Below are 16,340 nucleotides of genomic sequence, written 5' to 3'. Positions count from 1 at the left end.
CCATGTGGGCTGTCCCCCCCTCTGAATGTCTGGAATTGCAGTATGAGGCTCCTCCAGGGGCACCCCTCCTCCCAGCCAGCCGTGCCTCCCGAGGTCCCTCCTGTCTGCCAGCAGCGCCCACTCTTCTCTCAACCTGATAAGGGCTCTAAAGATGGTTCTGTCCTAACCACAGGACTTCAGAGATGGCCACCCTCCACTGGCCCTCGTGAGGTGTTAGCACTTCTCTCTCTCTCTCTCTCTCTCTCTCTCTCTCTCTCTCTCTCTCTCACACACACACACACACACACACACACACCATCTCCCCTGGATGGTTGGGGACAGTCACTCCAACACTGCGGAGCTGCCTGTTTGCCTGGCCTCTCTGTGGCACGTGCAATGGTCAATAGAGGTCTCAGCTTCTAGTGCAATAGCACAGTTCAAGGTCATCTGGATAAATGCTCCTGGAGAGCACAGGGGGTAGAAAAAACTGAACATTTTGGAGAACTCTTTTTTTTTATTCTTAAGTTGACAATGGGCCTCTATTTTAGTTTTATTCATTTATTTCCTCTCGGAGCTGAGAATGGAACCCAGTACTTCACATGGGAGATGGGCACTCTTACCACTGAGCCACAGCCCCAGCCCTGGACAATGACTTTTTAGGAACAACTGAGAAGTGCCCACCTCTGCCCCTGCCTCTCCGTTTTCATCCTTCCAAGTCTGGGCTTTGGGAGAGTGAGTCCTGTTCATGGTGGCCACCCGTGTGTGGTCTGTGCCCTGAGCCGGGGGCTCATGTTTGTCCTCAAGCAGTGTGACATAGAACGTCTCTGAAGTTGTCGATGTTGTAAGGATCAGTTACTTTTAACTAGACTCACTGATTATCCTTTTATAAATATTCGCACTGATTATCCTTTTATGAATTTTTGCTGAAAAAAGTGTCACCAAGTAGGACTCTAATTGCTTATCTTTCAGTGTGATTATATGAGCGTTCCAACTGCCGTGTTCACACCTCTGGAATATGGCTGCTGTGGACTGTCAGAAGAAAAAGCTATTGAAGTGTATAAAAAAGAGAATCTAGAAGTAAGATTGTGTTTTATTATTTCCTTTTTAAAGAATTTCCCTCCTAATGAACCATTTATCTTCACAGTCACTTTTTATTTTATTTCACAAGTTGCTACGGTGGTTTTATGGTAGGAAATCATATCCCTATTTGGAGGCAAATTAGAATTTAATTTAAACTTTCTAGCAAACTAATAAGAATACAACTGAGGCAAGAAGGGAGCAGAAGGTGTATGTTAGGACATTTGAGTTACAAGTATCAAATTTGCAATTTGAGCAAGCTTGCACAGTGAAGTGCAAGGTCATCTTGAGATCTCTGGGGAGCCAGGCGGCAGTGGTGCAGGCTCGTAATCTTAGCGGCTTGGGAGGCTGAGGCAGGAGGATCACAAGTTCAGTGCCATCCTCAGCAAAAGTGAGGCCCTAAGCAACTCAGTAAGACCCTGTCTCTAAATAAAATACAAAATAGGGCTGGGGATGGGGCTCAGTGGTCAAGTGCCACAGGGTTCAATCTCCACTACCAAAAATAAAAAATTAAAAAATAAGTGAAAAAAATCCCAAACTTAAGCCTGTCATCCCAGCGACTTGGGAGGCTGAGGCAAGAGGATTGCAAGTTGGAGGCCAGCCTCAGTAACTCAGTGAGGCCTTGAGCAACTTAGTGAGACCTTGTCTCAAAACATAAAAAAAAGTGGGGCTGGGGATGTAGCTCAGCATCCCTAGCACTAAATAATAATGATGATAATCATCATCATCATCATCATCATCTTTATAGTGTTATTTTAGATTTGCATTTTGTATTTACATGTTTATAAGAATGAGCCATCCTGTTAGGTGAACTTTAAGTTGGGTTGTAGAAGATTGATGACCATAATTATGGATTTAACAGTTTTAAAACTGTTTGCAGTCAGTTAGAAATTAAGGTAGAAAGGCAGACAGTGAGCAGGCGGATGTGGACAGAAAGCCACACCCCGGGTAGAAGGAAGAGTGCATCAGAAACAAGGTGTCCAACTTTGGGGGCTTACTTTTAGGTATTTCCCCTCAGGCCTACTGCAAATCAATTCACCTATTTTATTTACTTAGTTTTTCCATTTTGACAGAAGCCAAAATCTGATCTGATTGTGGGTTTTTTTTTTTTTTTTTTTGGTACCAGGGGCCCTCGACCACTAAGCCCCATCCCCAGCCCTGTTTGTATTTTATTTAGAGACAGGGGTTTAGCACCTGGCTTTTGCTGAGGGTGGCTTTGAACTCGATCCTCCTGCCTCAGCCTGAGCCACTGGGATGACAGGTACGCGCCGACTCTATTTGTGTTTTTAATTCCTTATGGAAGCATTTGGGAAGCCTCCAACATAGTAATCAGAAAAATGACAAAAGAAAACATCCCTGTTACTAAATAAGGTCTTAACCTAAAGATTGAAATAGCATACCTTCTTCTAGGAGAAACTGATTGACACAGACATGCCCTACGTTTAAGTTACTGATCCTTGTCCCCAAGACACACAGAGAAAGCTAGTCATGCCCAGTCGGACGGGGTCCCAGGCTGACCTCGGGCTTCTTCATAACAACATGCTGTGCTAAAGACACGAGTGGTGTCTGTGAACTTTTGAGGGCAAAGTGGAGACTTTAAAGACCCGTCCAGGATGGTGTGTCATCTGTTGAGCTGCTCCAACAGGTTCCCGTGACTTGGTAGCTCATAAACCACAGACACCTATTTCGTATAGTTCTGGAGGCTGAGGATCCAAGATCAAGGCAGATTTGGTGTCTGGCGAGGGAGGAGCTTCTTTTGGTTCATAGATGGCTGTCAGTGTGTGCCAGCGGATGGCAGGAGCAAGGTGGCCCTCTGTGGCCTTGTTCATGAGGGCGCTAATCACATTGGTCAGGGCTCCACCCCTGAGAAGCTCCCAAGGAGGTTGGAATTTCAACATAGGAATTTGGGGAGGACCCAAATGTTAAGGCCATAGTAGATGACTAGCAATAAAATTTGACAAAGAAAAGCAAATAGATGAGGAGCAAGTAACCCAGAGATTTTTTAAAAATCTAGCAGCTGTAGGGGAAGGCAGGAGACCAATCTGAAGATCTCAGAATGGTTGACACCATGCACCTCTAGAGGGGAAACTGGACAGACAGGGTGTGGGGGCCAGTGGACTGTTTGAAAGGCCTTTTAAGAGACTTTGAGACTCCGTGCCTGTCACCATTCTGAAGAGCACTGTTGTATTTACATTCATCCGCTGGTGATTCTAGTTCAGAACACTTTTCTTTGTTACCCAGCATTCATTCTTTGCCTTCAGTGTGAGTGATTCAGAGGTTCTACGCAGGGAGAAGGAAGCCATCCTGAGCAGATGGGCCAGGTGTGTGCTTGGTTCTGGTTTTTGGAGGACTCAGTCAGATCCAGAAAACATACAGGCTCACCCAGGGCATGGGCATGAGGACTTAGAGGACAGAAATGTGAAGGACGTAACCCTTGCTTTCAAGTATCACAGATTATGTGCTTCATTTCTTTGAATGGCTTGAACTATTTTGTTTCTTCTACTCTTCTAACTTTTGTTTTTGCATATGAACATAAAGATGAAGACAGAGATCTTTATCTTTCCTGGTACGTTGGCTTCGTACTCAGTAAATGTTTGAAAATTGAATTTGGTTCATAGAAAATTGATTTTTTTGGCTAATAGTGAAACAAAATAAAGTCGGCACACTTTGGTTGCAGCTGACACTTCAGGACTTCTGGCCCAAATGCTCTCACCCAGCCGATCATGTTGGGATCATGAAACTTTAACTTTCTGAAGGCTGCTATAGAGACTCTTATCTTTACAGAAGGAGAGCGCACCAAGGAGTGGACTAACCTGTGTGCACTAACCTTGCCTGTTTCTGTCTCCCCACCTTTAGGTGTACCACACTCTATTCTGGCCTCTCGAATGGACAATAGCCGGCAGAGACAATAACACTTGTTATGCGAAGATAATCTGCAACAAATTTGACAGTGTACGTAAGGGACTGGGAGCAGAAATGCTGTCATTGGATGGGATTGGATTGGACTGATTGATTTTGTGGCCCTGGGGATCCAGCCCAGGGATTTGTGCATGCCTGAGCCAGGACCCCAGCCCTAAATGCTATAATTTTAAAAGGTAGCTTTTCTTCTTAGGGTTTGGATTTTTAGAATATCTTTAAAGATAGCTTTGGGGTCCAGAGTTGAGCACCTTCATGGGGTTTTACTGTTGACATGGCCACAGAGGTCCAGCAGTGACCGGTTGTCCCTGAGGTTTGCCCGTCCCCTCTCAGAATACATCAGTGGCAGTTATCTCTGCCCAGAGCCCTGCTGATGGCTTGATGGCTTAGAAGGGGGTGAATGTGAAAATTTGGGTCATCATCTGCCTGGTGCGGGTCTGTGTTTGTGGTGGCCCACACCTGTAATCCCAGTGGCTTGGGAGGCTGAGGCAGGAGGATTGAAGTTGGCTGTGAATCTCGCTTCTGACCTCAGAGGTGTGCTCATCCCGTGCACCCCAGACCTCATGGCGGGCAGACCTCGGTGCCAGCCTCGTGTTGGCTACTCCTCGCTTCCTGCTTCATGGAAGAAGCAGGGGACAACTGTTCCCTGGGCTGACAGTCTCCGCTTTTGCAGCAAAATCCGACACCTTCAAATTATCCCAGTGCTGGGCTTTAATTCAGATTTGTGCTGTTGTTGTTTAGCACTATCTCAGCATAATTCCGAAATCTACATCATCCTAATGAACTCCTTCATGCAGTGGGTAAATTGCTTGTTCTAGTAAATTTGAGTGCAAATTAACTCTGGATGCGCATTTACCGGCTCATTTCACAGAATCTTACAGAGGCTTCTTTTCATGGTAATGTTCTCTGCTCCGTTCAACATGAGAGTCCTCCTGTAGGAGAGGCTGTCGATTTGAACTGAACTTGGAGTGAATAGATTCCTTTTCAGACCATTAACCTCCTGGGATTCTCTTTGTTTGGCTCCTGTATTAAAGGATCGAGTGATAGGATTTCATATTCTTGGACCAAACGCCGGTGAGATTACCCAAGGATTCGCAGCCGCCATGAAGTGTGGGCTCACCAAACAGCTGCTGGATGACACCATCGGAATCCACCCCACATGTGGGGAGGTAGGGAGCAGGAGGGTTATGAATTGACTTTACTTGATGTACTTTGAAAAACCAATATCAACAGTATTATCAAGCCGGGCTCGGGAGGCTGAGGCAGGAGGATCGCAAGTTGGAGGCCAGCCTCAGCAACAGCGAGGCCCTGAGCAACTCAGCGAGACCCTGTCTCTTAATAAAATACAAAATAGGGCTGGGGATGGGGCTCAGGGGTCGAGGGCCCCTAAGTTCAATCCCCAGTACCCCAAAAATATTGTCAGGAAGATTTTTTATCCGTAACTGTTTTGTATATTTTAAAGAATCACGCGATATTCAGAATGTGTTCTTTGAAAGCAGTGATGGCGTCTGACCATCTGTTTGTTGTGCTTCTTTCTGTGGCCAGGTCTTCACAACTCTGGAAATCACAAAGTCATCAGGACTGGACATCACCCAGAAGGGCTGCTGAGGGTAGCCCTGCTGCTGCCGAGTTCTCCTTGTCTGTTGTCATTCCTTTCAATGACAATAATGCTCTGTGCCCAGGACACCCACTCTGTTGCTGGGGGACCAGTACAGGGCTCTGGAGGGCACAGAGATGAGAAGGCGGACAGGGGGACAGGTCAGCAGCAGGGGACTGAGGTTGTCTCGGCTGACGTGAGTGGCAGTTAGGCTGCGTCCTTGACGCCCTGGCTTGGAACCCTCTGGTGAGGTGAGCCAGGGCCGACCCTCTTGCGTCAGACTCGACCTTGCCACCAGCACACCGTGAGTGGCACAGTAACCTAAGCTAACTTTTCCACACTTGGTACTGTTTTTATTCCTGCTTTGTTACTTCTATGAAGAAATTTTTTTTCAATTGTGAAACTGGCTGGGAAAGGCCGTTTTCCTGGGTGTGGGCCTGGGTTGCACCTGCGCGCCTGCGTGGGTGACATCTGGGAGATGCATTAGAGTAGCTGGCTGCAGAGGACTGGGGACATTAGCAGAAAGCTCTGCGCCAGGTCTAAGTGTCAGTCAACTGTCCTTTAAGCGACATTTTAACCTGCTGTCAAAATCCTGAATTGGGCTTCACCTTCCTGGACATTTCCTGGTGTCCGTCACCTGGAAGTGACTCTCCTCTTATTAGTAGGTATCTCTAGACTGGTGAGACAGCTCGTGTCAGAGACAAGTACTTGAATTTCTTCTTGTTGTTGATTTTTAAGAGTGATATTAAAAGACGTTTTCAGTACTGTAAGATGGGAAATCTGTTTTCAGACTGGTGAAAATGTTTCAGTCATGATCTGTTTAATGTAGACAAGTTCAGAAAAGAAACAGGTGATAGTTAGCGGTTTAATTTGAACTTACATCTGCGACGGAAAGGTCCTTGGGGACAGAGGCCCTTAGACAGCCTCTTACACTGCTGCCCAGTTCACCCTCCTGCAGGCCTCTTGCTCCCTGGAGAGGTAGCCCGGGGCTACATCATGACAGAGTTGTGTGGTCACAGTTTCTAGGCATAAGTTTTAAAAGTGAATTGTAAAACCAGCAAGCAAGTCCGGAACGCCACTTGGAGAGGGACATTTTGCGGCCTATGGTAGGCCACGGAGCCTAGGCTTACCAGAAGTCAAAGGTCTGGGGTCATATAGGGATGGGCCAGAGGGTCCCTGCTGTAGAGCTACACTGGGAACCCAGACCTTAAAGTTCATGTCACATGGGGGGAGTGGAGTGTGGGGTGGCCCGAGCTGAATGAATGGGAGATCGAGATGGAAATGCACCTTAAGACCAGGAGTCAGTTCACAGGAAGGAGGGGACTATGGAAAGATCTCGGCTTTGGAGAGTGACCCACGTGGGCATGCCTGCTCCGTGGCTTACGAGATGTGACAGAATGTGCTGCTTGGCTTTTCCTCCTCTTCCTTTGTTGAGTGCAGACAGTGCTGCCCACCTCACAGAGCTACCTGGATGAGGTCCGCACTCTGGAGCACATTGGCGTAGAGTGGCTTGGCTTTAGCACTGAGGAATAAGGTCCCTGATAAGGAGAGCTACTGTAGACACGCAGCAGTACAGCCAGCAGGTAGGCAGAGAGGGGACTGGTCTCTTGCATACTTTCACAGGCAACCTCCAAGTGGGATCCCCAAGTCCTGGTAATCACATCCCTGTGTGGTCCCCTCCCGCATTTTACCAAGGTAGGTCTGGGTGACCATGAGCCTATGTCACTTCTAAGATTTGATCATAAAAGGACTGCAGATCAACTTTTGGTCCTGCATGGGCACTTGCTCTCACTTGCTGTGGGAGAAGAGAGCTTTGTGTCATGAAGGCACTCAGGAAGTTCCTGGAGAGGCCCTGGTGGTGAAGAACTGAAGTCCCCAGCCACCACCAAGATTCTGAAGTCTGACATGTCCCTGTGAAGGAGCTCAGGAAGGGACACTGCTGCAGCCAAGATTCCCTGGGCCAGAAGCTTAACGGCATCTCTGTGAGGCACTTGGGGCCAAATCCATCCAGTTTGGGCACTCCCAGTCTCCTGACCCTCAGGAACTGTGAAATAATAAGTGCTCATGATTTAAGCTGCTAATTTTTGGAGTAATTTTTTTTACCCAGCAAGAGATGATCAACACATTTAGGAAGGAAAACTAAAATTAGTACTGATGTGATCAGCCAACTCGAGTGTCTTGGGGTCAGTTACCCCTAAACAGACACAATAAAATTCGTGGGGTTACCATTCCGACAGAAGAATCCTGGAGCTCACACTCAGCTCTGAGTTCACGTCATTGTTGTAAACAGCAGGGAAATGCAAGACACCTTTGGGGTCAGTGGTCCTGAGCGGTGGCTGTGGTAGGTTCTTGCTGAAGTTCCTAAAAGATTACTAAGAAAACCTGATCATCATACAAATGTATGTTATTCAACTAATGGAGGGAGAGCATGACCCCGATATATTGAGTTTCAGTACCATCTTAAATGGGAGATGAAGAAGGGTACCACCCACTCTCCCCCTGGGGAGGCCACACATCTCCAATCTAGGATGAGGTCCGCACTCTAGACTGGGGCCATCCAATCATGGACTGGGACCTCCAAAACCATGAGCCGCAGTAAACCTTTTTTCTTTATAAGTTAATTTTCTCAGGCATTTTGGAGTGGTGGTGGAAAGCTGACCGGTAGTGCATCTTATCATTTGTAAATGATACTTCAAAATTAATTCTTCATCATTGTTCAAAATACTTGTTGAACAATTACTAGACGATAGGTTCTCTTTGGGTAAGAAGAATGTGCATAGCCAGAGGAACAGAGGCTCAGAAAAGACTGACCGAGGGCAGATAAGAATCCAGGTAGAGGAGCAGGTTGGAGTAGGGGGTGTCATCTCCTATCACAGATGCCTAAGTGTCCATGCCTTAGAATTTGCCCATTAGTAGATGGATCTTATTAACTCTCCCAATTAATCTATAGTGTGTCCCATTAACACTGACAGACTACTGGGGTGTCATCTTTGGTCTCTGTGTGATCCTGGGCTGTGTAAGTACCTTCTAGAAATGCATGTGTGAGAACTAGCTTTGGGCATGATGAGCAGCGCTATTGGTGTTATTGGAACCCCCCACTGTGGCTCCTCCCAGCTGTGTCAGGTCTACACCCCAGGCCACCCAGATTTCTTTCCCTCAAACTCTAAAACGGTGTGTGATTATTGCCATTTGGAAAGCAATGAGCTGAGTTTTGCTTCTCTTTTGGCAGGATCATTATCAAATGAATGGGGGGAATTTTAAATTTAGCCCAGCTTTCTCAGGAAGAAATCTCTACGCCGGAGGGTAAATGCAGGATGGCAGTTCTGCACTTGTTGGCCAGGTGATGTCAATCTCTGGGCGAGATCGCTGCTGGGCATGGGGGCTGCTGTGCCTTAAGTGGGGTGTAGTAAGTAGGATCAGCAGCATCATGCGTGGCAGACCTGCTGGGACCCTATTGCCCCAAATCGCCCTCTTAGCACACAAGCGTTTCTGCAGTCTGTTTCCTCTGTGGGATGTTAATGACCATAGGTTATTGAGTCAGCCCTTCCCTGGAGGCTGCCTGATTTACTAGGTCAGAAGGCTTTTCTGCACTGCTTACCTGGTCTCTATCACTTTCTAAAGCAACCCCCACCACCAGAGCCGAGATGATGAAGTGGTCCACAGAGGGCTTCCGTAACTTCTGCTAGTTCATTTAATATCATCAACAGCCTTAGCTAGTCCCAGGGACTAGCAAAGCTAAGTGAACTTTGTTAAAATGAATGTTCTTAAGTCACTTTCTTGGGGATCATAGGGGACTGGGGATGGAACTCAGGGGCCCTTGACCCCTGAGCCCCATCCCCAGTCCTATTTTGCATTTTATTTAGAGACAGGGTCTGAGTTGCTTAGCGCCTTGCTTTGGCTGAGGCTGGCGTCCAACTTGTGATCCTCCTGCCTCAGCCTCCGGAGTTGCTGGGATGACAGACATGTGCTATTTGTATTTGTTCAGCCTATAATGGGACACGTGGTGACTTCAGACCCTGCCCTGTGCCACATAGGGCGTTACCTAGTTTCTATGCCCTCGTAGCTTTACAATCAAGTGGAACTAGCAGATACAAATAGATAGCTTTAGAAATTATTTCTGCCTTGCAGAGGAAGGAGAATAAACACTGAATTCTATAATAAGCCAGAGTTATACTCTGTTCATAAATTTGTTTAATTATCTCATGATCACTTGAAAATACTGATGAGGAACCTGTGGAGCCCCGTTGATCCAAAGTTCATTCATTTTTTTGGTGCATTAAGATAGCAGGAAAGAATGTTAATAAATAATAGCCAGGGGGCTGGGGCTGGGGCTCAGAGCACTTGCCCAGCATGTGTGAGGCCCTGGGTTCGATCCTCAGCGCCACATCAAAATAAATAAAAAATAAAGGTACATCAACAACGAAAAAATATCTTGAATAAATAAATAATGGCTAGGAATCCATTTATATTTAGTGTGATCAGGGAATTTTACTGTTTCGTGGGGGAAGTGGGCACTAAATTGCTAAATTCTCATTACAATTACTGTAAAGAGTTAAGTTTGAAAGATGTATGCATTTAAAGGCGGAGACTGCTCTTCACTTGGTGCATCTTCTGTTAGAAGCATTTGCATCTCAGGGTGATCAGAGATCAGCTGTGGATTTTAAATCGGTTCCAATAAAGCCCGGAGCTGTGACTTCTCCTCCTTCAATTCTGGTCATGATCATCCACATGCAGACTCAGGTGATCCACAGCTCAGTAGGAAGATCGGGCTTGCCCCACGCCCTGAGTCATTTCCTGCTGCCGGTTGGGTCTTCCCCACCTCGGGCTGCACCCCTGCTCACTGCCTGGCCCTTCTCCCTGGGGAGGCCACACATCTCTTCCCACTAACTTTCAGGACCCACGTGGACCTGTGCAGATTCCCGGGAAGTCAAGGACTTGTCTGTTTATGCGTTGGGTACAAAGATCCAGCAAACCCAACTTGGTGACCTTGGTTTTTGTCCGAAGCTGTATAGGAAGTTCAGTTTGACCAGATTCCTTCCTTGCTGCAGATCTTAGGAACGCCAGCATGCAGCTTTTTCTTCTTACGAAATTGACAACTTTCACCTCTTCACTTAAAGAAAACCAAAGGGCAAACCCAAAGGGCCAGCATCACTACTTTTGCACTTTGGGATCATGAGGTAAGTAAAGGTCACTTGAACACAAGCACAGCGTTACCATGCCAACAGATCCAGGTGACTAACGGGAAGGTAGTGTCTACACTGTGGATACGCTGGGTAAAGGTCTGATTTGCATCCCAGGTGAAAGGGAGCAGGGTGATGTGAGATCCCATCACATGCTCAGAATGGCCTGCAATTTTAAACTTATGGATTGTTCTGGAATCTTCCATGTAATATTTTCAGATTGCATTTGACTACTGGTAACTGAAACCTCGACAAGTGAAATCTTGGATAAGGGGCGGACTCCTGTGGATGCTTTCCTCTGTATTCATCCTGTGTGGGCCTTACTGAGCTGGTTGGATCTGTGAGTTAATATCCAACATCAATTTTGGAAAATTCTCAGCCATCGTCTCCACAAATATTTTTTCTATCCATCCATACTTTCTTTTTTTCTAGAATCCCGATTACAGGTATATTAGGCTTCTTACTGTCCTGTGTGTCTGTCTCCTAGGTTCTTCCTGTTTGCATTTGAGTTTGGATCTGACTTGCTTTGGAGTCCCTGGTTCTGTCCTGTCTTTGATCTCTCTGCTCAAATTCCCCATCTGTTCTCACATAACATCCACCTTTTCCTTTAGACCATTGAACATATTTATCATCATTTTAAAGATCCTATTTCCAACACCTAGGCCGTCCTGTCTTGCTTTCATTGAGTTTGATGTCTTGGTCGTGGGTTATATTTTCTTGTTTCTCTGCACTTCTCCTAAATTTGTATTTCAGACCATGAAATCCAACAGAGCAGTAGGGGGTCTGGGGATGTGGCTTGGTGGTAGGAGGGTGTGCCTACCACTCGGCTGGGCCCTAGGTCCAATCCCTAGGACAGTAGAGGCTTGTTTTACTTAGGTTTTTCATCACTGTGACCGAAAGACCTGACAAGAACAATTTTAGAGGAGGAAAAGTGCTCTGATGAGATCAAGGTTCTCCTGACCCGATCACTCCACCTCCAAACCTCCTGGTATTGTCTCCTACATGAGCTGTTAGTCCCTTAACAAGGCTGAAGGGAGCTCTTACCCTCAGCCGAGTGCTCATCTTTTCCTGTGGCCCTGGGGGTGGCTCAGTCCGTCCAAACGTCCTCCAGCTGGGCTGGGCCTCCTCTCAGCTCTGGTGACGTCCATCCCACTGACCTCCCGTATTTTGGTGGTTCACTCCAGCAGCTTCCTGGTCCTTCACACCCTGCCCCTGTCTACTGAGCCACCAGGGACCTTCCGCTGCCTCACGGGCTGCCTTTCAGCTGTGGGAGTTGGTGACATTCTCTATGGCCCTGGGAGCCCCTTTTTACCCTGTGACATGGCCACAGCCTTCATGGGCCATTGCAGGGCATTGGGTGAAGGCCTGGGGTGCCTTGGAGGGACGTCTGTCTGTCCTGCCCTGGGACTTTGGCCTGGCACCAGTTCTGATGCCCCCCTGCTCTGCAGGTGGGGGTCCTGAGGCCCCCCAGCTGGCGTGTGGCCCATGTGGCAGGTTCCTCCTTTCCCCACCCGCGCTCCTCCACCTCCTGCCACTTGTCCTGCAGGAAGCAGCCTTGGGTCTCTCCTAGAGGGCCAATCACTCAGAACTTTCTGGAATGTATTTTAGTCGGGTTTGTCTGGTCGACATGCTTAGTTCTCAGGCAGCTTGCAAACGATCATTCTGTAGCTTACGCAGATTCTCCGGGTCGTCAGGGTAGGACTGGTGATTTTGTGTGGCTGCCTCCATTCAACAAAGACTTACTTGCCAGAGTACCTGGTTCACCTGAGCTGCTCCTTAGTGCCAGATTTGGTGGCAGAGCCTCAGCTCTGTGCTGTGTGCGTGGTACCCACCTCACCTCTCTGAGAACCACCTCCCCTCTGAGGAGCAGGAGGAGGCACCCTCAATGACCTGGTCCCATTGAGGAAGAGCCACAGAACTTGTTCTCTCTGTCTCTCTCTCTCTCTCTCTCTGGTGGTACTGGGGATCAAACAACTTAAAACTTACGGGTTGTTCAGGATTTTTTTATGTAATATTTTCAGATTGCATTTGACTACTGGTAACTGAAACCTTGAAAAGGTTTTTCAAGGTTTGTTGTGCATACGAGGCAGTCTACCAGCTGAGCTGCATCCCCCGCCTACCGAACTTATTCTCTTATCATGACTAATGAATCTTAGAGTCAGTCTGTTTTATGGCCAAATAGGGAGGTCCTAATAAAATCAACAGCAGCAATAACAGCTAATGTTTAGTGAGCTCTATGCCAGGTACTTTACTGTTATTTTTGGTACCAGGGATTGAGCCCAGGGGTGCTTAATCACTGAGCCACATCTCCAGCTCTTTTTATTTATTTATTTATTTTGAGAACAGAGTCTCACTGAATTGCTTAGGGCCTTGCTAAGTTGCTGAGGCTGGCCTCCGACCCACCATCCTCCTGCCTTAGCCCCCTGAGCCACTGGGATTATACGTGTGCACTAACACTTTCTTTTTCTTTTTCTTTCTTTCTTTTTTTTTTTTTTTTTTGATGAATTAACATCAGATTATTCATTTTGCTTACACAAAATAAGGACAAGGGAACTTCACTATTTCGCCAGTTGAGAATGGCTATTCTCCCCCCAATCCAGATTTCTCTTGGAGGACAAGATGTGTCAGCTTGGTTTGATTGACTCCATGTTTTTCCCCCCTCCCCCTGGAATATTGTCTCTGTTGAAAAACTGGCTTCACAAAGAAGGTGGCAGCAGGAAAGTTTCAGAATCCAAAGCTTAAAAATAAGTCTTGGGCAGTGTGGGTGATTTTCTGTCTCTGGGAGGGATCATCCGGTGTCTGAGGCCTGGGGACAGACGCAAAGTCCCCAGCCGCCCATCCAGGGGATGTCACTCTCAGTAGCGTCTAGTGTCGTGACCTGTGCTCGCCCAGGATGACAGTGGGTAAGGAGCAGCAGGTCACAGGGGCCCCCTGACCCTCTGGGAGACAGAGCTCTCCCTGGGAAGACCCCAGGGCTGAGGGTCGTCGGCCAGGGGAGAATCAATGACTGTCCCTGCCTGTGGTCCCTGAGGTCCTGGGGCAGGGATGCAGGAGGCAGCCAGTGTCATAAGACGTCCCCATCCCCAGCCAGGCTGGGCTCCTGGCTAAGCGAGGAGAAAGACGGTGGCCTGGCCCCTGTGCCTGGTCTCACTTCCTCCCCGGCACCACCTGGAAGGGGAGGAAGTGACACCCAGGGGAAGGCCGGGAAGTGAGGCCACTGTCACATTCAAGTTCAGGGTGCGACAGCTCAGTCTGCCCCCAACAGGCCCCATACTCAGCTCCCCTTCATGGGCCACGTCCCTTCTGAGAGTCACACCCTGCCCTTTATAGGCACAAGGACCCAGAAGTTCCAGGTGCACTTCCATGTTTAGGCCCCCAGATCCAGAAGTGCCTCAAGCATCCATGTTTAGGCCCCGGATCAGGAAGTTCCCCAGGTGCACGTCCATGTTTAGGCCCATGGATCCGGAGGTTCCTCAGGTGTACGTCCATGTTTAGGCCCCGGATCAGGAAGTTCATCAGTCCTCCATGTTTAGGCTCTAGGATCCGGAAGTGCCTCAGGCATCCATGTTTGAGCCCCAGGATCTGGAATGCCTCAGGAATCCATGTTTAGGGCATAGCAACCGGAAGTTCTTCAGGCACACATCCATGTTTAGGCCCCCGGATCTGGAAGTTCCTCAGGTGCACATCCATGTTTAGGCCCTTGGATCTGGAAGTTCCTCAGGGTGTGCACTAACACTTTCTATGCTCATCCCACTTAACCACCATGATTCTACCAAGTCCATGGGAATCAGACTTGGATTTGTAAACCTAAGGCATGGCTTAGAATTGGCAAGCGGTGGAACAGGGATTTGGGCCCAGGCGGGCTGTCGTCTTACCCCATATTGCCAGCCCTTGATCAAGGCCTCCCTGCCTCGGCTCTGGCTGCTGGTTTGGGGAGGACAGTGGATAGGGCAGCAGTAAAAGGGTTCTATGTGATTTGCTGTTGACCATGCATCCCAGACCGCCTGAGACTGCAAAAGGAGAGGGTCAAGAGCACCACATGGGGTCACCATCCTACGGGGGTTAGCATAGAGATATAGCACACACAGGAGGAAGGTTCCCGTGGACAGAATCCAAAAGCCAGAGGTGGCCTGGGGGACTGCACCAGGGGCACTGTGTGGGCAAGGAGGGGAGGGAGGTCTCCCCAGATCCATTCTCCCATGGATGGTCCTCTCTCAACAGTCTGAAAAGGTGAGTTGTCGACGCCCTTGATAAGACCTTGAGGAAAAGGTCCTAGGGGCAGCCAATGGAAGCTAGCCTCACCCGGAAGCCCCGCCCACAGCCTGCCCCGCCCCTTCCCTGGGCAGAGCAGCAGGTCCAGGGTAGACCTTCCTCCTCCGTCTTCTGCCCACCAACCAGCAGGCTCTCGTCTCTGTGGGCCCCCACCAGCCCTCAAGGTGACACAGCTGGTCCCCAGCTCCATCGGAGGAAATCAAGGCTTGGGGAGATGAAGGGCTTGCCCAAGGGCACACGGCCCGGAAGGCTCAGACCCAAGTCCAGGTGCCACCCTCCAGTGGCATGCCCCAGAGGCCAGGGTGGCCAAGAGCTGGATATTGTGATGTTGAACTCCATGGGGGCATCTCTTGCCTCTGATGAGAACCTCTGAGGAAAGCCCGGCCCATCCAGGGCCAGGTGGGTTGGGGTTGGGCGGGGGACTCTTTTAATCAGTTTTTTAAATTGCTTTATTAAAAATATGACCAGAGCTATTTTAAAAGGACAAGTTGATTTAAGGCTCAGGGTGTCCGAGGTCCCAGTCCACAGGCGGCTCCACTCCTGGCCGAGGGGAGGCAGGACATCATGGAGGAAGAGTGTGGGGAGGGAGCAGCTCCCATGGGGGACCAGGGAGCAGAGACTCCACTCTCCAGGGACACATCGAGACCCCAAGCCATGGCCCCAGGGCCGCCACCTGTATCACACCCCACCTGCCTCCAAGTGCCACCAGGGGACCCCCAGGGAGCCATTCCCTGCCGGTGTTCAGGCCCTCACACCCCCTCACTCCTCCTCTGGATCCTCCTGCATCACCTCCCACGGGAGCTTTTGGGGACACCTAATATCTAAACCATAACAGGGGATAACTGGGAGAAAAGGCAGGGGACATGACCGTGATGTTATCCTCTATGGCTCCTGGGACATGGTGAATGGGTTAGGGATGGGGGGGTGCAGATCTTCAGGGATGATGGGGGGCGGGCAGACTAAGTAGACTAGTACTTTGGGGACCTCCTGAAAACCAGGCCCAGAGGTTGGTGGCTTCAGCTCCAGGGTGTGGAGGCGCCTGGGTGGGAGCCTAGTTCTGCACCTGAGTCACAGCCTCCCCTCAGGCCTGGGCTGCTCCGTTTGCAGGGGAGGGGAGCCTGGGGAGTTCCCCAAAACTAGGGGTGCATTTGGTAACGCCTGGAGGCACTTTAGTCACCACAGTGGGTGACAGAGAGCTCAGGGTCACTGCTTGTGACAGGGTCCTCTAGAGAAACAGATCGACAGGAAGTATGATGATACAGGGGGATTATTGGATTGGCTTTCACAGCCAGAAGCTGACAGTCCGCCCTGGCCGGCCG

The 16,340-nt window shown here is 49.0% G+C and overlaps 1 protein-coding gene across 1 annotated transcript in view; it reads left to right on the top strand.

The window, feature by feature from the left end:
- Positions 1-7,650, top strand: part of Txnrd3 (thioredoxin reductase 3) — a 38,296-nt gene extending 30,646 nt beyond the window's left edge. Inside the window, exons 13-16 of the mRNA XM_015506772.2 lie at positions 949-1,056; positions 3,913-4,008; positions 5,007-5,141; positions 5,518-7,650. Coding sequence (XP_015362258.1) covers positions 949-1,056; positions 3,913-4,008; positions 5,007-5,141; positions 5,518-5,580 — 402 coding nt within the window. The 3' untranslated portion in view covers positions 5,581-7,650. The remainder of the gene's footprint in view (positions 1-948; positions 1,057-3,912; positions 4,009-5,006; positions 5,142-5,517) is intronic.
- Positions 7,651-16,340: the final 8,690 nt, after the last annotated feature.

The sequence above is a fragment of the Marmota marmota genome, unplaced genomic scaffold (assembly GCF_001458135.2).
Source record: "Marmota marmota marmota unplaced genomic scaffold, marMar, whole genome shotgun sequence".
NCBI classification, from domain to species: domain Eukaryota; kingdom Metazoa; phylum Chordata; class Mammalia; order Rodentia; family Sciuridae; genus Marmota; species Marmota marmota.
Note: the sequence above shows the minus strand (reverse complement) of the source record. Positions and strands in the feature narration are given on the sequence as shown.